Source organism: Vulpes lagopus, chromosome 10, assembly GCF_018345385.1.
Source record: "Vulpes lagopus strain Blue_001 chromosome 10, ASM1834538v1, whole genome shotgun sequence".
Lineage (NCBI taxonomy): Eukaryota > Metazoa > Chordata > Mammalia > Carnivora > Canidae > Vulpes > Vulpes lagopus.
In genome coordinates this window covers 36770312-36797642 of record NC_054833.1, presented here as the reverse complement: position 1 = coordinate 36797642, position 27331 = coordinate 36770312, and the positions used below count along the sequence as shown (strand labels likewise).

Sequence of the window (27331 nt, the reverse complement as noted above, 5' to 3'; positions counted from 1 at the left end):
GGGCTCCATCCCAGGACCCTAGGATCATGACTGGAGCCAAAGGCAGACGCTTTGAGCAATTGTGCCACCTAGGCACCCCAAGAATAAGTATTTTTTATGGAAAATCACCTAGGCCAGTTCCACACTGCTAGTGCCAGGAGAGTATCTCTTTTCACTCTTCATTGTGGAGATAGAGCCCTTGAAAGTGTGAGGTTTCCCTACGAATGCAGCTCCCAGGAGTCTTGGGCTACCATGCCAGTCTACACTCAGATTCCCACAATTTGTCAAAATTGCTATTTAAGGGCTCTTGCCAGTGTTTGACTCCAGCGGTCCTGTGTCAGGTAGGCGGGTCTTTGCTATGATTCTCCCTTGCTTTCCTTGTGTCTCCAGGTTTTGAGGGAGTGTTTTGCCTTGTGACCTTCTGTTCTCTAATGGCTCCGAGAAGAGTCATCGCCTTTCATTTTTCTTGGCTTTTTCTTGCTTCAAGGGTAAGGATATTGATTTCCAAGTTCTTCACATGTTTTAGGTACAACCGGAAATCCCAACTTTGTGTATTTGAGACATTTCATTAACATGAGGATGAGACAAAATGATGATAAAATCAATAAACATAAGATAAGATAAAATCATTACAATTAAGATAAAATAAAAAGATTTCATTAAAATAAGATAAAATGGAGATTAATAAAGAAAATGAGGGAAGCATGGGGTGAACCTGGCAAGTTTGAGTAACTTGAAGTAGCTCGGTATGCTAGATCATTGTGTGTGTGGGTGCTACATACAAAAGGACAAAACGGCGGGGGGGTGGTGGTGGTGGGCAGGTGTCAGGGTGAAGGTCCTATGCAGAGTATGACACATTAGATCACTTGTGTCTTATTTTTTAAAATCCTTAGTGTTTAAAGTAGTGCTTAGTAAATAGAAGATGCTTAATAAAAGCATATTGAATGAAGAAAGAACCAAGGAAGGAAAATATAATTGAAAAGTCATACTTAAAATTAAGTGTGGAATGATACTTCACATTTCTCTTAAACAGTATGAAGAGATTAATTATAGAATTCTTACAAATAGCCAGCTTTCTCAGTATCTTTGAAAAAATACTTAACTCTATAAAAACATCCTTTCTATTTTTAAGGTTTTCAAAGGTTGAGGCAGGTTTTGCATTTAACTAGTGATTTTTTTTACCTTCAGTTAATATTTATGGCCTTCTCTTGCTGCTTCTCATATGAATAAGAAATTAGTCTTTGGATGATGTCCCCCAAATTAGCAGTGACAAGCAAACTTTTCAGGGGGGGTTCAATATTTTAGTTGCCCTTCCCTGTATTTCCCCGGGGACTGGAGTTTCTTTGGGTTTCTTGCAGCCACTGGAAATGAAGCTCCTTGTACCACATGTTTTCTTATCTGGCTTTAGAGAAACAGTAATTCACAAACCTTATAATGTCCAAATATTTGGCCAGTGGGGGATTTTTTTGGGTTTTCTTAATAAAGGTCACCTATAGTTATAAAATATTAGACTACAGGAGACCTTGCAGGCATTTTAGCTAATGTACATCCTAGATGAGGGAAATGAGTATGAGTCTTAGAGAATTTTCAAAGATTGTCCCTGTTTGTGCAGCTGGCTACTGGGAGAAGTGAGAGTCACTCCCAGGGTAGAAGTTTTCTCTGCATATCAGTTCTCCACTTTTGAGGACTATTTTTGATTTTCATGAATTATAAATAGTATCAGTGTTACTCTGAGTTTTATATTCTTGGACTTTGATTGCACCAGTATCTGATGTCCAAGTACTTGGTTTCCTATAGAACTACTTAAAACATTTGTCTTATACTAAATGAGATGGGGAGAATTTCCCAGACAGGGTAGGGGAAATTATTGCAGAGAAGCTGATGGATCCCATGATGAATATGTCCGCTTTCCTCAGCAGGTTCACTTACCAGGTCATATCAAGCAGATGAATCCAGCAAATCATACCCAGGTGACAGGTTTTGTCCTCCTGGGGCTCTCTCAGGTATGGGAGCTCCGGTTCTTCTTCTTCATTGTCTTCTCAGCTGTGTATCTTATGACTGTAATGGGAAATCTCCTTATTGTGGCCATAGTGACCTCTGACCCACGCCTCCACACAACCATGTATTTTCTCTTAGGCAATCTTTCTTTCCTAGACTTTTGCTACTCTACCATCACGGCACCTAGGATGCTGGTTGACTTGCTCTCAGGCAACCCCATTATTTCCTTTGGTAGCTGCCTGACTCAGCTCTTTTTCTTCCATTTCATTGGAGGCATCAAGATCTTCCTGCTGACTGTGATGGCATTTGACCGCTATATTGCCATCTCCCAGCCCTTGCGCTACAGGATTATTATGAATAGGACAGTCTGTGGGCTCCTCATGGTAGCCTCCTGGGTGGGGGGCTTCATCCACTCCATTGTACAGGTTGGACTGACTATCCAGCTGCCATTCTGTGGGCCTGACAAGCTGGACAACTTTTACTGTGATGTGCCTCAGCTGATCAAATTGGCCTGCACAGATACTTTTGTTTTAGAGCTTCTGATGGTGTCTAACAATGGCCTGGTGACCCTGATGTGTTTTCTGGTGCTCCTGGGATCCTACACGGCACTGCTGGTCATGCTCCGAGGCCACTCCTGGGAGGGCCGCAGCAAAGCCCTATCCACTTGTGCTTCTCATATTGCCGTAGTGACCTTAATCTTTGTGCCTTGTGTCTACATCTATGCAAGGCCATTTCGCACCTTCCCTATGGACAAGGTGGTCTCTGTGCTGTACACGATGGTCACTCCCATGCTGAATCCTGCCATCTATACCCTGAGAAACAAGGAAGCAATCATGGCCATGAAGAAGCTGTGGAGAAGGCAAAAAGACCTTCTGGGTCCCCTGGAGCACTGACCTCCCTGCCCTCCCCCAGATTAGCAGGGGCAGAGCCTGAGAATCTGAGAGCTGCTTCAGTGTAGCAGCCTGATTGAGAAGACCTACAAAGTAGTCCAAACTACTTGTCTATTCTAATACTTGCTCTACTACTTGCTTCTCTATTGTTCTCAGCCTCAGTCAAGTTCTGGTGACCTGAACTTTTAACACAGAAAATGAAATGAGCAGGGGATTCCTGGGTGGCTCAGTGGTTTAGCGCCTGCCTTCAGCCCAGGGCAAGATCCTGGAGACCCAGGATCGAGTCCCACATCTGGCTCCCTGCATGGAGCCTGCTTCTCCCTCTGCCTGTGTCTCTGCCTCTCCCTCTTTCCATGTGTCTCTCATGAATAAATAAATAAAATCTTTAAAAAAAATAAAAAGAAAATGAAATGAGTATCCTAGAACTTCTCCCAAGTGTCTCTTAGAGAAAAGGTCTTAGGTGCTATGCAGAAATGGTGTTTGGCTTAGGTGCCCCTTGCCCATGTGATGATGTTGGCCCTACTAAGAAAGTTCCAGCTGCAGTATGCATGGAGATGGTACATCTGGTGTTTCTTTTCTGATATTTCTTCTTGGACACAAAATATATATGAGGAGCTCAAAACAACTATAAACTTCCTGGAGATAGGAGTGATCTGGAGGTTAATCTAAATGTGGGACAATGAGTTCTGATTTTGAAAGGCTGATTGAATTTAATGTCAACAAAGAGAAATAGACTTGTTTTGGGAAAATTACTTCCTTCTTGTAATTTCTTAAGGCAGTCACCATCATCATGATCTTTTTTTTTTTAAGATTTTATTTATTTATTCATGAGAGACACAGAGAGAGAGACAGAGACAGAAGCAGAGGGAGAAGCAGGCTCCCTGTTGGGAGCCTGATGCAGAATTCGATCCCAGGACCTAGGGGGCATGTCCTGAGCCAAAGGCAGACACTCAACCACTGAGCCACCCTGGCATCCCACCATCATCATGATCTAAATAATATTTGTTAAGAGCTTACCATGTACCAGGCATTGTCCCAAGTCGTTTACATTTACTATTTATTTTAATTCTCTCAACATTCTTACAAGGTAGGTATCATCTTCATTTTAATGATGAATCAGTGGCAACTGAGAGACATTAAATTATTTAAGTCTTTAGAGCTTGTTTCTGGAATCCAACCCAGATCTGTTTAACTTTAGAAGGCAAGTTCTTGGTCATATCTAAAATTCCTTGAAGCCACTAAGGGTCACTCTGTTTTTGAGAATTTGTGCAAGTTAAACTGGCATCTTGGGTAGAGATAATACATTCTAACTTGGTCTTGGTCTAGTGTAGTCGAGAGAGTGAAATGGACTGGATTTTGGAATGTGGGGAGATGGAGTAAAAAGATAATTTGTTGACAACTGAACCCAAAGGAAAAGGCATAATTGGTTGTTTTTTTTTTTTAAAGATTTTATTTATTTATTCATGAGAGACATACAGAGAGAGAGAGAGAGAGGCAGAGACAGGGAGCACGATTCAGGACTCAATCCCAGGAATCCAGGACCACACCCTGGGCTGAAGGCAGGCACTAAACCGCTGAGCCATCCAGGGATCCCCCCAGAATTGGGTTTTAATGTGGAAAAATAGATTACTTGCCGGCCCCTAAATAAGGAGTGGTACAACTGCCACAAACACCTGAAGTGGTAACATCAGTACCCCTAGAAGCTATACTGCAATTTAAGAGGGAAGGGAGAGATGCTCATGGTCTTTTCTTACATCGTCTCTCTAATACTCCTTCACAGTTTAACTCTCTGATCCACATTTCTGCGTCTCCTACCACCAAGTCAACCATTTGGCTTCTTATTTTTATCATAGGACCTGCACCTTTTTTTTTTATCTTCACTCTCATACCTAAGAATCTATTTTAAAATAAAAACAAAGCAATGTTTTGTTTATTTATGTTAAATGTTATTTAATCAATCGGTGATCCCTACCATGGATGTAGGATGGAAAGAGGATGATATTTAACAAATGTATTTGCAATCTTAGCATTAAGTCATTACTCATCACTTATATCTTAGTAAGTAAGTTAGTATAAGTGAAGTTCCTTTCCATAATAGTAGCCGGTTGAGAGGGAATGTGTAGTATACAGAGCCTAGAGCGTGGGTCAAACTGGGAAGAGGAAAGGCTTAGGTTTAGGGAAAAGGGAGCTGGAAGGTTTTGGAAGAACAGATAGGACAGCATAGAGGAAACACGTAAGCTATTTGAAAAGAGTATATTTTAGTGGAAAGATAATTTTGGAATCAGAAGAATTAAGTCAGAGTTCTCTTTCCATGTGGTTTGGTTTAGTAGCAAGAGTGTAATTCTCTAGCCACTATACTTTGGATTTGTAGAAGGGAAGCATGTTTATTTATACAAGTCATAGTGCAAATACACTGAAGAGGACATATAATGTGCAAATAATATGCGGCTTCTTTATTTTTCAATAACCCAAATGATTTTCCTTCTAATTGCCATATTGCTGGATAGGAAGAGAAAAGAGCTCAAGTTTAGCAAGATCTAGTATACTTACTTTTTTTTTTTAAAGATTTTTATTTATTTATTCATGAGAGACACACAGAGAGAGGCAGAGACACAGGCAGAGGGAGAAGCAGGCTCCAGGCAGGGAGCCCGATGTGGGACTCGATCCCAGGACCCTGGGATCATGTCCTGAGTCAAAGGCAGATGCTCAACCACTGAGCCACCCAGATACCCCTAGTACACTTACTTCTATGCAGAAAAATGCACATAGTCCCCTTATGTAGGTCGTCATTCCCTTCAGAAAATACCACAGTCTCCCTTAGGAATCTGCTGTTTCCCTCCTTCTAGCTTGACCCTTTACTAGCCTGGCTCTTTCCTAGGTTGTAAGATCTATGTGGGTAGGTAGAGGGTTCGTCTTATCAAGCTTGTTTCCAAACTACGTATTGTCCATTTTTCTCAGCCTCCACTGCCAGTTGTAAAGTCATAACTAGCACATCTGTCCCCTAGGCCATGTAGTAGCTTCCTACTTGATCCTTTAAAATCCACTCCTCTTTCTAACCAGTTGTTCCCACAACAGCTGATTGATTTTTAAAAATACAATTAGATCATTTCCTCACTTAAGACCCTTCAAAATCTTTACATTGCCTTTACAAAGGAAGAAAGGTCCACATAAAGCTTATAGATAAGGTCCTGTCTGAACCGACCTCAGCCCACCTCTCCACTTCCAGGCCTCTTGTACATTTGTTTCTCCCAGTCCATCTTGTCTTACTCTGGGACCTGGCAAATGCTACTTGCTCTTTCTGGAATGCTCCTCCTCTACTTTTTGCCTGGATAACTGCTCCTCAGTCCGAGGCCTCAATTTAAAGCTCATTTCTCCAGAGGTATGTTCCTGAGTCTTTAATCTAAATTATTTTTCCTTATTAGCTCCTCTAACAAAACTCAACTCTTTTCTCAAAAACATTTATCACAAATTGCAGCTACATACTAAGATGTGTATTTAGGTTTTCTTGTTTGTTTTTGTGTTGGTTTGGTTTTTTGGGGCACCAATCCAAACTATAATATAAGTAGGATACTGTAAAAGTGAGGGCTATGTCTACTTTGTTTACTACTAGACTAGTAGATTCACAAGCAACAAAAGAGCAGCCTCAGGTGTATAATTGAGGAGGCATTCACTCCCAGGTTTGTGCATAGCCCTACCCTGCTCTTGCATGACCAAGAACGTGATCAAGAGGGTGTAAGTCTCTTTAAAATTTGTGCCCCACACATCTCCATTGGCCCAAGACATTACCCTAGTCTCATCCCTGCCTGGCTCAGTGCCTTAAACATACTAGGTATTTAATAATATTTCTTAAAGGAATGATTGAATAATTGTCCTTGTATTTAGACTTGGGAATTTGGGATATCCAAATATTTTGATGGTCACAGCATTCTTCCTTTATGCGATCCCTATTGGAGCTGCAAGTCACATAAAGAGCAATAGCAATTGAAAATCCAAGAACCGTTTATTACCACAGCCAAAATTTAATTTTCTGTATACAGGTTCTGGTTAATCTTGTTTGTAATACTCAGTCTAGGTGGAAGGCTGCAGAAAGCTTCTTACTCCTTCCCCTGTAAGCTCCTGATCTGAATCTCCATGTTTTAGCATCTGCGGGTTGGCTTCATGATATAGGATCCTGAAGCTGTAATAAATGTGCTGAACACAGGTGAGGAAAGAGTAACGGTCTCCCTGCATAAAGGCCACATCCTTACCTGCCCCAAAGTAAATGTGTCCTAACCAGAATTCTGAAACTTGACCAATTGGATCAGCCTTCTCTAGGAGGGAGCGAGAAGGGGAGGCATCAGGAAGATAGGAGGTAGGAAAATTAAGGCTTGCTCCCTATTTTATATTGTATATTTATGAAGACTTTTTAAAGATTTTATTTGTTTTAGAGAGAGAGAGAGAGAGAGCACACATGCATGTATGCAGGAGGGGCAGAAGAAAGAGAGAGAATTCTGAGCAGACTCCTTGCACAGCCTGACTTGGGGCTCAATCCCACCATCCCGAGATCATGACCTGAGCTGAAATCAAGAGTCAGATGCCTAACTGACTGAGCCACTGGGGTGCTCCATATGAAGACTATTTTTTAATTGTCTGACAAAAGTGCAGGGTGTTGCTTGAGTGATTTGAACTTCAAACCCAGTCTTAAAAATTGCATAAATTGGGACATCTGTGTGGCTCAGTGGTTTAACACCTGCCTTCAGCCCAGGGTGTGATCCTGGAGACCCAAGATCGAGTCCCACATCAGGCTCCCTGCATGAAGCCTGCTTCTCCCTCTGTCTGTGTCTCTGTTTCTCTCTCTGTGTGTCTCTCATGAATAAATACACAAAATCTTAAAAAAAATTGCATAAATTTTTAATCTCCTAATCTAATATATATATATATATATATATATATATATATATATATTTTATTTTACTTGTGATCCTCGTAGTCTCTCATCGCCATGATTCTGTGCCACCTCAGGGCATCTCTCAGGGCCTGCTTCACCTTATCATTGCGGAGACTGAAGATGAATGGGTTCAGGAGGGGTGTGATGATACAGCTCAGGACTGAGGCACCTTTGTTGAGCAGTGAGGACTGAGCCTCTGACACACGGATGTAGAGAAAAATGGAGCTGCCATAGACGATGACCACCACAGTAAGATGTGAGGCACAAGTGGAGAATGCCTTCTTCCGCTCAGCAGCTGTGGGGGCCCTGAAAACTGTGGCAAGAATGCAGGCATAGGAAACCAAGGTCACCGCCAGTGACCCCAGTAACACTGCCGTGGAGAGCACAAATGCCACCAGCTCCAGTAGGCGGGTGTCTCCACAAGAGAGCCTCAGCAAAGGCCAACTGTCACAGAAAAAGTGGTCAATACCACGGGGGCCACAGAAAGGTAGGCTGGCCATGAGGATGGTGGGACAGAGCACCCAGACGAATCCAGCTAGCCAGGAGGCCAGAACTAATTGGGAACAGACGCGACCGCTCATCAGAGTCTCATAGTGGAGGGGGCGGCAGATTGCCAAGTAACGATCCAGAGACATGACAGCTAAGAGGAAGAAGTCGGTGGTGCCAAGGAGGAAGTAGAGGTAGGATTGGAGGATGCAACTGGCAAATGAGATGGAGTGATCCCCTGTGAGAATGATGACAAGCATTTTCGGAACCACAACAGACACAAGCAACAGCTCCAGAAAGGACAGGTTCCTCAGGAAGAAGTACATCTGTGTGTGTAGGCGTCTGCTCACCCAGGTGAGCCCAATAATGAGTAGGTTGCCTGAGGCCGTTACAATGTAGGTCACCATCAACCCCAGGAACAGCAGGGACTGTAGGATGTGGCTTCTGGGGAAACCCAAAAGAACAAACTCTGTCACCTGAGTCCAGTTTTCCAGACTCATCTCCAGTGACCTGGAGGAGAAATGAAACAGAATTTTGTAACTGGTTCCATAGCCATAAATCATCATTTAATGGATCAACAGAATAATAAGCACCTGGTACTTCCTTACATCCTGAGATTATACTCATCTTTCTGCTTAGGAGTGACTTACAAAAAAGAGAAATAAGGTATGATAGCAAGCTGTATATCAATAATAACATGGATGATATGATATTGAACATTAATTATGTATTAAGAAATTTGGATGCAGTATCTCCTCTCACAGTGGCTCTTAAAGATAAATATAACTATTCTCTCTTCTAGGTAAAGAAAGGATGACTGAAGAAGTTTAAGGAACTTTTCAATGATCAAATAGGGAGCAGGTGGTAGAGGCAGGATTTCTAACCAGATTTCTGGGGCTCCCATGCACATACTTCTTTCCGTTTCACTCAGGCTGGGTATCACATGAGTGGGGTCCAGAAGAGTGGAGGGGTCAGAGAAGACTTTACAGAATAAATGAACTATGAGCAAAATCTTATTGGGATCAAGAACTCTCAGTGCTTGTGGTCCTTCTATGTCCTGGCTTAACACAAGATAACAATAAAAATCAGGGCTTTCAGTGTCTTTAGAGATTTTATTTTTCTTAATCAGCCAGAGTGTCACAGGTGATGAAACTGTGGAGAGTCCAAGTCCTTTCTGGTTTGTTGTTTTTACCAACTCTTCCTTCTCTGGGTTATGGGAAAATCCCTCTTCAGGTGTAACATTGACTAGCCTCCTCTCATCCTCAGCTCTCCCAACGTGTTTGTGGCATAAGGTGAAGAGGGGGAGGGAAGCTTACCCAAGGAGATAGGTTGTAGCAATTTGCCTCTTCAACTATTACCTTCATTTGGAGATATGTTCATCTTGTCTTTAGAACTTTAGAACTTTGAAATTTATCCATAAGTTTTGCAGGGTTGAGTTTCACTAGACATCTTGGTTCTAGGATCCTTTTGTCATATCCAGCACCAAATACGCAGAATTTCATAGATTTTGCCTGTCAATTTCATTGCCTGAAAATGTTGGAAAACATTCTATGACAGAAAGAATGCAAATTACCATCAAGTTCTTTAATTGACGAAGAATGAAGTGTTGAGAGCTTTTGCAAAGTTTAATCCAGGAACATCTATTACTCCAGACTTCCAGCATTAAAGATGGGGAACATAAATATTTTCTCAAGTCTGTCTGGAGAAGTCTTAAGAAAAATTATCAGCAGAGGCAGAGAATCTTGGTTCCAAGGCTGAAAGAAAGACCTTCAGGGCAAGTTCTGGTTATGTCAGTAAGAAATAAATCCTGGGATTAAGTAGCTAGCTAATAGTAAAGCTTTATACTTCCAAAGTCAATTAAATACCTCAATAAAACTCAGAAAAGGATGTTAGAGTATTTAGGGATGACATAATCATTTCAGATAAGGAAAATATGTTAACTATGGCTTTTCCCAAAGTATTGGGTAAATATTGTGTTTAAAAATAGCTTATAAAGCCTAGCTGGCAAATTTTTAATATTAGCTTTTATCTACTATTATAAAACACATACACTAAAGTCTGTTATACAGCATTCCATTGGCAGTTAACCTACTGGCTACTTGCAAGTTTCTGAGTAATTTCCAGTTGGCTGGCTGTCGTTCTTATTATTCCACATAATAAAAATATAATCCCTACATATATGTGTTTAAAATTTTGTCATTTGGGGGATGCTGGGTGGCTCAGTCAGTTGTGTCTGACTTTGGCTCAGGTCGTGTTCCCAGGGTCTTGGTATCCAGCCCCATTTCAGGCTCTGCACTCAGTTGGGAGTCTGCTTCTCCCTCTCTCTCTCCCCCTCCCCATCACTCATGCTCTCTGTCTGTCTCAAATAAATAAATAAAATCTTAATTTTTTTTTTCTCATTTTGGACCTCCAAATAATGTTGTTGGTTAGTTAGCCTAATGTCTAAGAAGTCTTGCATAAACTCATAGTTAGAAGTTGTTAAAGTTATTAATGGAAATGATTTCTTGTTCCCATCTACTTCACACTAAAAATAGTGTTTGGCAAGGTGAGAGCCAATGGAGGGAATTAGAGCTATGAAGGACACACATGTACACACATTTTCAATTCTATCTGCACTATAACTTAATCTACACAATTAGGTCGCTACTGTTGTTGTCCACTTTATAACTGAGCAAATTGGAGCACATCAGGTTAAAAAAACTTCAGAGGTAGAGCTAAGATGAACATTTAAGATGATCCAACCCTGATGTCAGACCATGGCACTACTAAATAAAACTATTTTTACTTGAAATTTGAACCTGCCAGAGGGGAAAAAAATTTGGAGTGCTGCAATATAATAATGCCTCATAATAATAACAGCATTTACTGAGTAGTATTAGGAAAGGACTTTTTTCATTCATTTCATTGTTAAATCTCTCAGCAACCAGGCAAGCTAAGCATTACTTCCATTCTACAGGCAAAGGAATTATGTAGAAAGTAAGGACCCATATCTAGTGAGTAGAAAAGTTAGGGACTGGAATTTTAGGAAGTTTGACTTTAGAGACTGTAACTGCTCAGCCATAATATCTTAGGCGGGAGAGAGTTCGTGACTATAAATTTGATTTGACGTCAACTTCCAATTGTTACCTTGCTTCATTTGTGGGTTAATGATAAGAATTGTGCATATGGAAATTAGTTATTGTAGTTTAAAGCTTTGGTCCTAAAAAAATAAAACTATCCCTCAGAATGTGTGCTAGACTGAGCCTTATCTCGGAGGCTTTCAGCTTCTACAGAGAAGTGAGATTGGGTGTTTTGGCCCCAATCACTACTCTCCATCCCCAGAAGGACTCCCTTACCTGAGTATATCCTAGAAACTTGTCCTCCTTGTCTTTCAAGTTCTATCACAGGGTATGCTGGATCTATATCATGTAGAAAGCAGAGCATTCTGCTTGGGTTGCTTATAGATCTAGAATCACATACAGGTACTTAGCTACTTTCCATTCCCAATAAGGACTCCTTCATGGCATTACACATTTGGCCTATTATTCTAAATCTGGTTGGAATAATCAAAACTCTCCCATCTCCCTTCTGAAATATAGGACCCTCCTGCCAGAATTTACCATAAACTTAGGCTATGAGACCTTTTCTTTTCTTTCTTTTTTTTTCCTCTTTTTCTTTAGAGAGAGAAAGCATGTGAGCTGGAGGGGGTGGGTAGGGGCAGAGAGAGAGGGGCAGAGAGAATCTTAAGCAGGATCCACACTCAATGTGGAGCCCAAATTGAGGCTGTATCTTATGAGCCTGAGATCATGATGTGAGCTGAAATCAAGAGTTAAATGCTTGAGCCACCCCGGTGTCCCTGAGATCCTTTCTCAATCCTTTCACCCACATGGACCATTTGGTCTTGCAAATTTCCCATTTCCAGGATGTATGTCCACGTCTCTGTTTAGTCCTCTGGCAATCCATTCAGAGCTCCTCTCCTGTTTCCCTTAGCCAAATCCTTCTCATTTCCACTGGCAACACATTTGCATAGCTAGTTTCTCTTTTTTTCCTCTTTAGGTATACTCCTGGTATCTTGAGGTTTGAATACATTTTATATTTTATTAGTCAAGGGAGAATCTAGGTTTATTGAATTATTTCCTCAGAGCATGGAAAACTTGTGCCAGAATCATCTAGTTTGTTGATTAAAAATACTGATTTCTAGGCTCTACCTGTAAAAATGCAATCATCCTCTGGGGATAGGGCCCAGGAATACAGATTTTTAACAATTTATCTGGGTTATTCTTATTTACCTTAGAGTTTGAGAAATGCTGGATTTAGAGAGAAAGAAGACAGTTGGGCTTTTTGAGCAAGGTTAGGAAAAAGGGCTGAGATATTAAGAGGAGACTAAGTAGTAGGTACGGAATAGAAGAGCCCAGAAATGAGAGGCCTAGTTTTCTAAACTAAAACCATCACCAATGTGGTGGAAAGCTAACTTTACATATGACCCAGAGAAGCCATAAATCCAGGCTATTAATTCTTACAACACTTCAGATGGCTAACCCATGCTCCAGTCTGCCCACAAATATGCAGGGATTATTCCTTTCAGGCCTGGGCTAACCAAGTACCCCATACGAGTACCCCCATACATAAGAGACTAGATACAACCTTGAACACTTTGTGCCAGTTATTTTATCAGGTACTGGAGATAAAAGTTGAATTGCTACGGAGCCATAGTGTAGTAAGTGTTAGATATATTGATTGCAAATTGTAAATTGCATTAGAATTCATTTAAGGCTGTGATAAAAGTAAAATCAAAGTCATGTAGGGGCAGAGAAAAGAAAGGAAAAAATTTTGTGTATGGGGCAGCATGGAATACTTATAAGGTTAATAACATTTAACCAAACACTTAAGGAGGAATTGTAGATCCAGAAAGGATATGAGTCTTCCAGGTTTAAAGTAACCCAAAATACCAACTTTTGAGTTTTTCAATAGGAAAATGAGATTATAAAGATTATTCATTTTTTTATTATCAAACTACGGTTTAAAATACACTTATAATTATTATGTAAGTATATTTCTTCTTAAAAATAGCAAGACCAGGGCATACTATTTCTTGGATGAAGAATGACTCAAACCTGATGGACTTAAAGGCTCTAGGAGCATAAACTGGCTCTTGAGACAGATAAAATTTAATTGGATCCTTCCCATCTCTGCTAGTAGGCCTTTATATACTTATTACACAGTATTCTTGCTTTTAGGTAATTATCAAATAATCATTAATGTGTTAATTTAAAAAGAAATGTGACTATTTTGGGTTACCTCTTTTTTTTAAAAAAAGATTTTATTTATTTATTCATGAGAGAAACACAGAAGAGAGGCAAAGACATAGGCAGAGGGAGAAGCAGGCTCCCTTTGGGATGCCCATCTTGGAACTTGATCTCAGGACCCCAGGATCACGCCTTGAGTTGAAGGCAGATGCTCAACCACTGACCAATCCGGGTGTCCTCAGTTACTTCTTGATAGAAACAATTTAGTTCTCAAAGGTTTGAAGTTAGAATGACTAACACAGTAACTGTTGAATGAAAAATTTCCCGGAAATTTGTTGGGCAGGGTACTTTGTCTTGTGCTATCCTACATACGATAGGTTACCCATTACTTCTCTACATGCAAAACTTGATCTTTACATGAGACTTCAGTGAGAAGAATAAGGACAAAGTTTTCCAAAAGCTGGAGGTATGGTGTTTGAGGCCTTAATAAAAGAGAAAGTTGTTAGTCTAATTAACTCGTTATTCGAAACACAAATATCAAAGCTTCCCATAGTACCTTACTTTATTGGCTATGTGTGTAGAACTCAACAGCCAAAAGTAGCGATGAAGAGTTCTCATTCCTATCTTCCTTCAGAGAAACAAATTGTTTTACTGTGTGCAATGAAATATGCCATATTTGTAGTACTCTAAAACTATAAGCCTTAACTTCTGTATACACAAGACTTAATTCTAACAAGCTCCTTTCTAAGTCAGAGTAAGAATAAATTCTGAGCATACAAAGTTGCCTGAGAGAAGAGGCTGATATAAATTGGCTTGTACCTGTTCTAGTACTGCACTTCTTAGGCTTCTTCTCCTGGCCAATTTGAAGAATGTAAAGTCAGAGGATCTACAGGGCTCCTGTTCATGGTCAATGAAACGCACAGAAGGCTTCTTGTATTGACACCTGTTTGCTCCAAGTGATACTAAGCAAAACTCCACTGTGGTGTTGAAAGAAAAGTTCCTTTAACTTCGCATGATTAATTCTTGCCATAACTGATCAATTAAAATTTACTTTAACTTGCTTTAAACTTGCTTTGAAACCCCAAAAGGGAACAACTTTGACCCAACTTTGTTAAAAATAAACAATGTAATTAGTCCTTTGAGGCTATGGGGAGTAAGTTGTTTGAGTTTTGTCATAGAGTGGCAGCATACTTCTTTAAAAAGAAAAATAAAGCTATTTCTTGAGTACAGGGTAGAAGAAAATTTGCCACTATATTCAAACTTCAGGAAATACTTTTGAACTTGGTAGTGACTCAGTGAGGTCTTGGCTATCTTAATAATGTAATGAAATTATAAAAATTAAATACCTATATATTATCAGCACTAATAACAAAATAAACCTATTTTTAATAAATACTAGATATCGACTCACATACTAGTTGTGACACAATTTGTGGCATGAACTTGAATATGTTATTAAATTCTCTGAGTGTCTGTTTCCTCACCTGGAAAATGAGTTGCACAGGACTTTCAAGGGAATGGGTTGTATATAATTTGCACTAAGATAATCAATAAAGATTAGAAAAATCACTTAAATTTTTTAAAAATATTTCAGTTATTTTATTTACGAGAGACAGAGAGAGAGGGAGAGAGAGAGAGAGAGAGAGAGAGAGAGAGAGGCAGAGGCCCAGGCAGAGGGAGAAGCAGGCTCCAAGCAGGGAGCCTGACGTGGGACTCGATCCGGGTCTCCAGAATTATGCCCTGGGTTGAAGGCGGTGCTAAATTGCTGAGCCCCCGGGGCCTGCCCAAATCACTTGAATTTTTATCTCATTATCCAGCAGAATAAAAATTCTCTTCTCATTTATACGATTTCTATAAGCTCAGAGTATCCATTTTTCTCTGCTTACTCTACCCCCATCCCCTGAATAAATGTTGAACTTCAAGTCCCTTAAAATGACTGTGAACTGTCATCAAGAGCCTGCTTTTTAGATGTTGTTCTACTGAAAAATTTTGCACACTCTGGAGCACGAAGTGAATTGTGAATACTATTGGTTTAGCAGAGATATGATAAAATCAAAAGAACATATTTAAAAATTCTATGATGGTTGTCCAACCTTGGTTGGAATTAGGAAATATAGTCATGTCAGACTGTGCATTGGGATTTTTTTTTAAGATTTTGTTTATTTATTCATGAGAAATGCACAGAGAGAGAGGCAGAGACACAGGCAGAGGGAGAAGCAGGCTCCATGCAGGGAGCCGGATGTGCTACTTGATCCCGGGACTCCAGGATCATGCCCTGGGCTGAAGGCAGGCGCTAAACTGCTGAGCCACCCAGGGATACCCTCGGGATTTTTATTTGTAGCTAATTGTGTTTTTTTTTTTTTCCTCTCTTCTTGAAAATGGGAAGATATTCTATGATACTCTTAGGGATTCACAGGCTAAATAAAATATAGTTTAAAATATACAATGGATAAAAGATAATTTGGCACTGATCAGAGTTGTCTGTCTAGAGAAAAGTTTTCAAACATTCCAAGATTGTCAAATCTTGTCCCTTTAAATCAGATAGAATGGTGAGGTCAGTAAAAGCTATCTAGTTTTTTTATTTTTATTTTTTTTAAAGATCTTATTTGTTTATTAGAGAGGGATAGAGCACAAGCAGGGGGAGGGACAGAGAGAGAGAGAAGCAGACTTCCCACTGACCAGGAAGCCTGAAGCAGGGCTGGATCCCAGGATCTCAAGATCATGACCAGAGGCAAAAGCAGACACAACTGACGGAGGCACCAGGTGCCCCTATAAAGCCATCTAGTTTTGCTATGGGAAAGTGAGGAGCCAGGCTTGCTTTGATTTTCAAGAATCAGAGGAAGTGTGCTTGAGTGTTGAATGCCATGGTGGTTACTGTGGGTGAGCTGTTCCCACCTTCATTCTCATCTCCTCAGTGGGTTGGATCTGGATCTGTAGAGAACTTGGAGTCCATCCTGGAATCCCAGTCTAGGATCCATTTCCTAAGCACAGCTGATGATTTTGTAAGCACTTAATTCCTTTTAATCCTCTTTGCTTAAAAATCCTTGAATAGTTTGTTTCCTTCACTGAAACTTAACTGTTAGAAATTCTAATTAGAGTGGGACTTCTATAAAACTTGGCAGATAATCACCTTCCTCCAAGGGTGTTTTGTGCCCTACTTGACCCCAAAGCCATGTGTCATAAGAACAGGCCAAGAAACAAGAAATGAATCCAAGTGGGTTGTTCAATAACACACCTGGTGATATCTATGTTCATTCTGAGAAAAAAAAAGTCCTTATGATAATATTTCATCTTAGAATAAAGATGGAATATTATTCTGAGGGGAGATTACATAACTGCTATCTTTTCCCCCAAAATAGGCATGTCCTCTTCTCTTTTCTTTTTTTTCTCTCTTATACCTGCTTACTCTGGTGAATCAATGCAAATGATTAGGGAAAATTGAAATGTCTATTGGCTGAGTTAGCTCAGAAACTACTCCATAATAACATTAAATTATATGAGAAATTGCCCAAGTTGAAAATATGTGTGAAGTATGTGAAGGTTGTCTTTGATACTTTCCAAATCCTTTTCTGGAATCTGACCATCTTCCTCCTCAACAAAATCTTTTATTGGCTATTTGAGTACTCTTGTAGGGGTACTTTTTTCCTTTGTCATACAAATTTACCCTCACTTGTTATCTTAGTAAAGCGTATGCGAGAAAGATATATGTACACGAGAGCAGTGGATTACTGACTGCGCTATTTCAATTCCAGAGTTACTAGCATAAAAAAAAATTCAGAGATTAGCCTAAAAGAGTACCAGATTGGTGAAGTTTCAGGCAGCTTCAAAAATGAATGAAAGAACATCCTACACTGTGGGGATATCTGTGTGGTGATTGGGTTGTGCCTCAAAACCAACAACTCAAATGATAAATATTTTGACTTATTAATAAAATTTTAATTTAATTACAAGTAGAAACTGAGAGAGACTTAATTTGAATTCAGGGACAATATGTCATTTAGAGATGAATTGTGCTTTTATATTTTGAGGAAAACAGGAAGGTAATACATAGAATAATAATTTAATAACAATAATATTAGGAATATTGATATTAATCATTAACCTATTATTATTAATATAATAGTAATAACATTATTATTATGCCAGTGCATATTTATCTAAATTTCAGTAAGTATGCTAAATTATTTATATTCATTAACATATTCCAATCTCCCAACAGCTCAATACAGTAATAATGACATTTGAGGAGTCCTTTCTTTGTAAACCAAGTACTTTGCTAGCAGAATCTTATTTAATCCTCAACACTGCTATGAGGCAGGAACTACTTTGTCCCTATTTTATAGATTAGGAAATTGAGTTGTAGAGAAAGCTGCTTGCCTAAGGTCAGCCAGCTAACAAGACGACAGAAGATTTAAATATCGTCATTTGCCCCAGGATCCAGGCTCCTACCCACTTTATTACACATGTGTGATTATTTCACAAATACCAGACGAATATAATCTGATGGCAGCATCCGTCACTGATATTTATGGAGCACCCAGTCTGTGCCAGACCCTGTTTCCTAGCACTTCAGAAATATTTATTCTTTCCTCTCACATTTCCATGGAGGAAAGGACTTCCTTTCTTCTCCACATTCTGGAAATCTTGGATTTTTCCCGTTTTACCTGATTTCCTAACAGAAGAGGAGCCTCTCATCTGGAGTCTAAAATTCTTTGGGCCATACCTTTACCAGTAGGTGGAGCTATCATGCTTCAAAAGCAAGAAGGCAACTCCATCCTTTTCTTTGGACCAGTTCATTTATTAATAGAAAAATGACTCTTGGTATCCCTGGGTGGCGTAGCGGTTTGGTGCCTGCCTTTGGCCCAGTGCGTGATCCTGGAGACCCGGGATCGGGTCCCACGTCGGGCTCCCGGTGCATGGAGCCTGCCTGCTTCTCCCTCTGCCTGTGTCTCTGCCTCTCTCTCTCTCTCTCTCTCTGTGACTATCATTAAAAAAAAAAAAAAAAAAGGGGATCCCTGGGTGGCGCAGCGGTTTGGCGCCTGCCTTTGGCCCAGGGCGCGATCCTGGAGACCCGGGATCGAGTCCCACATCAGGCTCCCGGTGCATGGAGCCTGCTTCTCCCTCCGCCTGTGTCTCTGCCTCTCTCTCTCTCTCTGTGACTATCATAAAAAAAAAAAAAAAAAAAAAAAGACCCTTGTATACATAACATCGGGGTGCAGGTGTCCTTGGCGTTTCAATTGAACACCAGTAAAAAATAAATTTATTATTAAAGAAAAGAAAAAAAAAAAAGAAAAATGACTCTCTTTGGCACCATCTCGTCACCCTTACTCCTGCAAAGTAAATAGACTAATACATAGAATCGCTTTTCTGCTGGTGAGGAATGTCCACAATTTTCCTTTTGTTGATTCAGGGCCAGAGAGAATAAGTAGGAAGCCTCATTTGGCTTTAAGATTAAAGATTTTTCCAATCTAATATTTACTAGAGAGTTCTGCTTTCTACAGATAATGACCCCCTTGCCATTGCTACAGCTGGTTTGTATCTTATTTGACCAGAGGCCTTTGTGCATATTCTTTACTGATTAGAATTTAGAGAAGAAGAATTAATCTTAGGATGAACTAACTTGTAAAAAAAATGCTTATGATTTTTAGTCAGCCTTTAAAAAAAGAAAGAAAATTCTGCATTTGGGACAACCTAGGTGGACTTGGAGGACAGTATGCTAAGTGAAATAGGGCAGACATAAAAAGACCAATACTGCATGATTTCACTTATATATGTAATCTAAACATGTCAAACTCATGAAAGCCTAGAGGAGAATGATGGTTGTCAAGGGCTGGGGAGTGAGCAAAAGGAGATGCTCTCTAAAGGGAAAAATGTTACAGTTCTGCAAGATGCATAAGTTATGGAAATTTGATGTACAACATTGTAACTATAATTAATAATACTTTAATATATCCTTGAAATTTGGTAAGAGTTGATTGTAAGTGTTCTCATCACAGAGAATTCATAATTATTTGAGGTAATGAATATGTTAAATAGCTTGATTGTGATGATCATTTTACAATGTATGCATATATCAAAACATCAGGCCCCGGGTTAAAATACATGATTTCTTGCATCTTTAGAAAATATAGCATCACATAAAGCTTTAATTACCACTGACTTTGACAGTTAGAATATATTGAACTTGAGTTACTTAAAAAGGAGTGAGGTGGGGTACCTGGGGGGCTCAGTGGTTGAGCATCTGCATTTGGCTCATGTCCTGATCCCCCGGGGTCCTGGGATCATGTCCCACAGCCTGCTTCTCCCTCTGCCTGTGTTTCTGACTCTCTCTGTGTCTCTCATGAATATATAAATAAAATCTTAAAAAAAAAAAAAAGAGTCAGGTATGAGCAAGAAGTGCTGATGTATGTCAGAGAAAACAAGACCATTTAATGTTATAACTGAATTAGGCTAAGGTGACCATTATGTAGAATGGGAGAAAGGAAGGGAGGGAATGAGGGTTTTGCAATATAAGGATAAGCTCAGACCCTCCCTATCTTCATTCCACATTTGCCCATATTTATGGGTTTATATTAAAGATGAAAGAATGACTTTCAGCTGTAGCTTAGAGCCTTAGCATAAGATCCTTCTTGCAATGTGATTTGATATGTTTAGAGGGAGTATTTCTAGTTATTGTATCAGCTAAGTAAGAGTTTGTAACTTTTCACAGAGAACACCTTTTCTGGGGTCGCCTGGGTGGTTGGCTTGGTCAGTTAAGCACCTGACTCTTGATTTCATCTCAGGTCATGATCTCAGGGTCATGAGCTCTAGCCCCACATTGTGCTCTGTCTCTAAAAAAAAAAAAAAAAAAAATCAGAAAAAGAAAACACATTTTGTGGGCCCTCCCAGGTACTTATCACTGTTGTAGCCTAAGGAATGTCTATCCAGTTGGGACACTATTCAAATTTGGCCTGAGGCATTCTTAGCCGCCTAGTAATTTTGAGGGGTCTGAGAAAAATAATTGGGATTCATTTCAGTAATGGTTTGGTTTAAAATTTTCTTAAATATAAAATCCACAATTGGAAGATTTCTCAAATTCTTTTCTTGCCTTTCTGCTCTTTTTTTCTCTTTCTTTTCTCTCCCTGAGTTTACCTAATCCCATGGCTTTAGCCTCAAAAGAAACAATGCCCAAATCTCTTTCGCATGTACTGACCTTCCTCCTTATATTTATTTAGCCTTCATTGGACATTTTCCTAATGTGTACTTCTGCTTGGGTGTCCTGCAACAATCTCACCATGTTCAACACTGAATGTATACTTCTCATAAATATTTCCAATCTTTTCGAGTTCCTGCTGTTGGTAGTAACAGCATAAGTTATCAAAACACCTAGGCTAGTATCCTTTGGAATTTTTTTTTTTTTTGTCTATTTCTTTCTATCTTCTTTGTTAGAAGTCCTGCTGAATCTTCCTTTGCAATGTCTCTTGAATATATTTGTTTCTTGGAATTACTCACAGCAGCACTATTATTTCAGGGCATTTAAAAATCATCCACAGTCAGTGGATGTTGTGATTGCCTCCCAAAGCTTGAGCCTGCCTCCACTCCATCTTATACCAGTCCATCTTGCTGGTGTGCACCATGTTAATATTCCTGAGTCTGCGTTTTGATTATTTCAATCCTGTGCCAAAAAAGCAATAAAAACCCTGAACGGTTCCCGTTGGCCTCCCATGGTGAGCTGACCTGGAGTTGGGCATTTTAGTGCTTCCTAAACTAGATCCAAATCTGTCTTTTGATCTGAGTCTGTGCTGCAGTCCCTGGAGGGAGACATTGGGCCCTCTGAGTGCCTGTGGAAGTCCTCAATGTGACACTGAGAGAGGAGGAAAATGATATTCTTTCTTTGAGTTCAGTAACTTTGATCTGAAGTGCTCCTCCATGGCCACCAGGAGTTCAGCAGTGGCCTTCACATACTTCACTGGTATTTTTTTTTTTTGTTCCACACTCAGGTGTGTGAAGAAAAACATCGACACTACACAAGGCTTTGCCTATAGAACAAGACCTCTGTTGCATTTAGTAACTAGTATAGGTCCCAGGAAAGATGGAAAAAGGGATTCTCATTCATTTATCTAATTAAAAAAATATCTAGTCAGTGCTGACTGTATATGTGTCAAATTACAAAGCTGCTACAGAAATAGTGTTGAAGAAAACAGACATAATCTGTGTCCCTTTAGAACTTAAATTCAAATGTACGTGAGTGTGTTAATGTGTGTGTATGTGTTGTGGGAAGACACAATGAACAAACAATGTATAGTATTTTGTATGGCAGTGGGTGCTATGGATGCAGGAAAGATCATCTGCTTTTCTGTTTGGGGATGTTGCCTTATTTGACAACACACCAAAAGGTGTTAAAATGGTATTTTCCAATACATCACTGTTACTATAATGAACTAGGCTATAAATGCAGAGTAGGTAATTTATTTTTGCTATAAAGCCTGATCTCTGGGGAAAACACTGGGAGAACAGGTCTTCCAGTTTTTAATCAGGTCCCTAGTATTTCTTAACTCATGAAAACCCCTGAGATCATATTAGCATGGGGGCTCTTTTGGCACCAGAAGATGATATTTACTACCTACCCCCTAGTCTGGAGAAAAACACTTTTGGCAAAGCCACTATCAGAAATCATGTTCCGCAAGTCGTGGCTCCTCAGAGGTCTGTGCTCTGGTTCCCTTGGTCCAAAACTCACTCAAAACAAAAACTGTAATGAAGAAGAATATCTGTTCTTAGTTGCTCCCCTCTAAAAGTCATCAAAGCCACTTGTGCCTCTGAGAAGGGAGAAAAATGAGCAAAGCCCAGTATTGAAGTCCCGGTGCAGAAGGGTGAGTATTGAATTTTATCTGTCCTGTTCTTCTTCCTCCCAACCCTGAGGAAACTGAAGATCTGGAGTGGCATTATTATCTCCTCTCTGCTGAGACAACGATTAGTCATCAAATGGGGCTGGTAGATCATCAAAGCAGAAGTGGAGGAGAAATAATGTCATCTTGATTGGCCACAGGATAACTCAGTCTTACCCTAACAGCACTAGCCTGTTACTGTTTTTGATATACATCTTTAAACAGTCGCTCAGCCTTTATACAGTGGAGACGACCAAGGCACACAGCAGGGTGGGTTTGAGTTCATTCTTTCATTCTGGGTCTCAGTCTCATTATGGAGGAATTGGGGAGAGACAGCTGGGTACTCATTTTAATGTTACCGTTTGTCCTGTTCTCACAGATACGCCCCAGGGACGAATGGCCAAAGGAAATGACTCTTCAGTGACCGAGTTTATCCTGCTGGGTTTAACACAACAGCCAGAACTCCAGCTGCCTCTCTTCTTCATTTTCTTAGGATTCTATGTGGTCACCATGGTGGGGAACATGGGCTTGATTCTTCTGATTGGGCTGAACCCTCACCTGCACACTCCCATGTACTACTTTCTCTTCAACCTTTCCTTCATTGATTTCTGCTACTCCTCTGTCATAATCCCTAGAATGCTGATGAGTTTTGTAAAGGAGAACATCATCTCTTATGCAGAGTGCATGACACAGCTCTGTTTTTTCTCTTTCTTTGTTATCGATGAGTGCTATGTTTTGACATCAATGGCCTATGACCGGTATGTGGCCATCTGTAAGCCCCTGCTTTACAAGGTCACCATGTCCCATCAGGTCTGCCTCATGCTGATGGTGGGAACATATGTGATGGGGTTTGTGGGTGCCATTGCCCACACCGGATGTATGCTGAGACTCAGCTTCTGTGATGGCAACATCATCAATCATTACATGTGTGACATACCTCCTCTTCTCCAGCTCTCTTGCACGAGCACCTACATCAATGAGGTCATGGTTTTCATTGTGGTGGGCATCAATGTAATAGTGCCCAGTCTCACTATCTCCATTTCTTACACCTTGATCCTCTCCAACATATTCCATATCCGTTCTACAGAGGGCAGGTCCAAAGCCTTCAGTACCTGCAGCTCTCACATAGTTACTGTTTCTCTCTTCTTTGGAGCATCAGCATTCATGTACCTTAAGCCTTCTCCTGCTGGGTCCCTGGATCGAGATAAAGTATCCACAGTTTTTTATACCATTGTGGGGCCAATGATGAATCCTTTTATTTACAGTCTAAGGAACAAAGATGTTAAAATTGCACTGAGTAAGACTTTGAAGAAAAGGGTATTCTCATAAATGGAAACTGTTTTAGTTCCAGATTCCAAATCCTAGCAAGGGCATACAGTGTATGAAGCTATGCAGAGAACAGTAAGAAGTCAAAATAGAAATGCAAATGATTCAAATAATAGGGTAAATTAATTATTTATAAATCACTGCACACAAACAACATAAAGAAGAAGAGGGATCAGTCCTTTATCTTTTCATAGAAGGTAAAAAGGAGTTCACTTGTCATTCTTCTGCTTATTTTCAGAAGTTATTAAGTTTTAAATATAAAGGGTTGTATGTTGGTAAATCCAGAAATGGTAAATTGTGAGATTTTTGGCTGAGGCATGCTTGGAATTCCTGTGAGCTTTGTCATGGATATATGGACTTTGGTGGACTTGAGATTTGGTTTTTATTCTTCATTCAATAAACCTTCATTGGGGGTGAAAAAAAAGGCTGTGGTGGAGTGAGAGTTGTCTATTAGACTGCTGTAGTACATTTTGTTTAGGGAGATTCTTTTGTTTCCCCAAAGAAGATAAAAATAGAAAGATTCCCTTTTCCCTCTGGTCTCTGGTCTCAAGGGAGTGTGGTAAAGGGAGATTTCCTTCTGATCCTAGATCCTAAGGACAAGAAATTAAGATAACCTTTTAGAGCTATCAGGAATAAAAGGAACACTGGGTTTTGCCTCTTGGGATTTCAGGGCAGGAAATATAGATAATGGGAGAGGCTGTATTAGTAGAAGAATTTTTGTCTTTTTCGCAAATAGTCCTAAAAATCTTAAATCCTTTTAGTAAACAGCATTTTCCCTTTATTATTTCCACTGTCCCTTTTGTCTCAGAAGTTTAATGGCACAAACAATACAGTAATTTCATCAACAAATAGATTCTGAGCACCTATCCTAGACCAAGCTCTGTTGTTAAACATCGTGGATATAGTGGTAAGTAAGACATGCAATGTCTGTGCTCTCACAGGGCAGATAGAGTTGTTTTCTCAGTCTTGAGTTTTGAGATTTCTTGATATATTCTGAATGCAAAGTATATCAGACATGTGGTTTAAATATTTTCTCCTAACTTATCTTGTCTTTTCATTCTCTTTTTTTTAAAAAAGATTTTGTTTATTTATTCATGGGAGACATGAGAGAGGGGCAGAGACATTGGCAGAGGGAGAAGCAGGCTCCCTGTGGGGAACCTGATGCGAGACTAGATTCTAGGACCCCGGGATCTTGACCTGAGCTAAAAGCAGGTGCTCAACCACTGAGTCACCCAGGTGTTCCTCTTTTCATTCTCTTAATATTATCTTTCAAAAAGCAGAAAATCTTAATTTTGATGAATTCTAATGTCTCAATTTTTATTATGGCATGAACGTTTGGGGTCATATATAACAGGTCTTTTGCTTATCCTAGAGTTCCAAGGATTTCTCTGTTATGTTTACTTCTCTAAGTAGTATGGCATTTAAGTCCATGATCTGTTTTGAATTACTTTTTCTATATGGTGTGGGTTGTTGGTCAGAGTAAATGTTTTTGCATATGGATATCTAATTATCCTAGCATCCTTAGTTGAAAAATAGTTCAGACTCAAGTCAACAAAGATATTTGGATCCAGAGGTAGTAGTGGAGAAGGGGAAATGTGTGGCTCTGGCGCTGCTAGGTACTGATGAATGCCTTTGTGCTTCTGAGTGAGTTAAATAAAAGTTTGGGAAGGGAATTACTGGGCAAATGGAAAGTCTACGTTTAACTTTTTATGAAACTGCTCAACTGTTTTCAAAAGAGACTCTACTATTATTACATTCCCACTAGCAATATTTGACAATTTTTTCCATATTTTTTGCCAACACTTGGTAATGTCTGTCTTCTTAATCATAGCCGTCCAGGTGGTGCAGTAGTATTTCATTTTTTAAAAAATATTATTTATTTATTCATGAGAGACAGAGAGAGAGAGAGAGAGAGAGAGAGGGAGAGAGAGAGAGAGAGAGAGGCAGAGCCACAGGCAGAGGGAGAAGAAAACTCCATGCTGGCAACCTGTCGCAGTACTGGATCCTGCGTCTTCAGGATCACACCCTGGGCTGAAGGCAGCGCTAAACTGCTGAGCCACCGGGGCTGCCCTCATTTTGGTTTTAATTTGCACATCCTTAATGAATAACACTGAGCATTTTTTCATATGCTTATTAGCCAATTGTATACCTTCTTTGAAATATCAGTTTAAATATTGTGTCTATTTTCTTTTTTCTAATTGAAATGTAGGTGATATAGAGTTTTATATTAATTTTAGGTGTACAATGTAGTGAATTGATAATTCTATGTATGATGTAATGATCATCATGGTAAATATAGGTACCATCTGCAACCATACAATGTTGTTAACAATATTATTCACTATATCCCCTATGCTATTCTTTTCATGTCTGTGACTTTTTTCTGATTAGGTTATTTCTCTATTCAATATTAAACTGTAAGACACAGTTAAGAAAATGAAAAGTTAAATCATAAACCAAGGATGTATATATTTGATAATGGACTTGTGTTAAGAAAATATAAACAACTCATTAGTTCTTATGGTTTATTATTTTTCATTCTTTTACTTCAACCTACTTTCATTGTTATATTTGAAGCAAGTTTCTTTTAGGTAACATGTAGTTGAGTTTTTAAATGAACCTTGAAAATCTCTGCTTTTTAATTGGCCTCTCCATTTAATTTGTTTAGACTATTACTGATTTCTTGGTGTCTGAGGGCTGACTCTAATATTGAGTTATTTTCTCTTTGTTTCCACTGTTTCTTGTTTCTCCGCTTCTTTTCTTGCCTTCCTATCAATTATTTGACCTCTCTCAGAATTCAACTTTGATTTATACTTAGTGATTGGAGGAAGTGTCTCTGTCTATATACTCTAGATAGCACAGTATACATATGTAACTTATATGGTCTAGTGGTATTGACATTTTATGGCCTGGAATAAAGTGTAGAAAACTTGCTTCTATTTACTTCCCTTTACTCTTTTCCATTAAAAAAAAACTGTCTTTAGGGCAGCCCTGGTGGTGTAGCAGTTTAGCGCTGCCTGCAGCTTGGGGTGTGATCCTGGGAGCCCGGGATCAAGTCCTGTGTCAGGCTCCCTGCAGGGAGCCTGCTTCTCCCTCTGCCTGTGTCTCTGCCTCTCTCTCTCCCTCTGAATAAATAAATAAATAAATCTTTAAAAAAAATTGTCTTTAGTATTTTTTTTCTACATACATTGAGTGTCACGTCAGATGGTGTAATTACTTTAGCTTCAAATGTCAAAAAATTGTTCTAAAAAATCATGAAGACAGCTTATTTATCTCTATTTTTCCATAGTCAATAGTTCTTCCTTCCTGGAGTTTCAGGCTTCATCCTGAGATCATTTCCTTTCTGTTTCATATACTTTTTTACCATTCTGAAAGGGTCAGTATCTTGACAAATTATGTTAGATTTCCTTCATCTGCATATGTATTTATTTCCCCTTTATTCCTGAAGGATATTGTTAGTGGATATAGAATTCAATATTGATGTTGAGTTTGAGAAATTCTTTATAGATTTTGGATACTAACCCTTTATTAGATAGGTCATTTGCAAATATCTTCTCCCATTCCAAAAGTTGTCTTTAGGCTATGTTGGTTGTTTCCTTCACTGTGCAGAAGCTTTTTATCTTGATGAAGTCCCAA

General features: G+C 39.5%; 3 protein-coding genes across 3 annotated transcripts in view; 2 read left to right on the top strand and 1 right to left on the bottom strand.

Moving 5' to 3' along the window:
* Positions 1–23698, top strand: part of LOC121500517 (olfactory receptor 8B3-like) — a 172474-nt gene extending 148776 nt beyond the window's left edge. The window contains exon 3 of the mRNA XM_041772260.1: positions 22749–23698. Coding sequence (XP_041628194.1) covers positions 22766–23698 — 933 coding nt within the window. The 5' untranslated portion in view covers positions 22749–22765. The remainder of the gene's footprint in view (positions 1–22748) is intronic.
* LOC121500514 (olfactory receptor 4D5) lies at positions 1926–2870 on the top strand. The gene has a single exon (XM_041772256.1). The coding sequence runs from the start codon at positions 1926–1928 to the stop codon at positions 2868–2870; it is 945 nt and encodes a 314-aa protein (XP_041628190.1).
* LOC121500875 (olfactory receptor 6T1) lies at positions 7818–8780 on the bottom strand. The gene has a single exon (XM_041772988.1). The coding sequence runs from the start codon at positions 8778–8780 to the stop codon at positions 7818–7820; it is 963 nt and encodes a 320-aa protein (XP_041628922.1).
* Positions 23699–27331: the final 3633 nt, after the last annotated feature.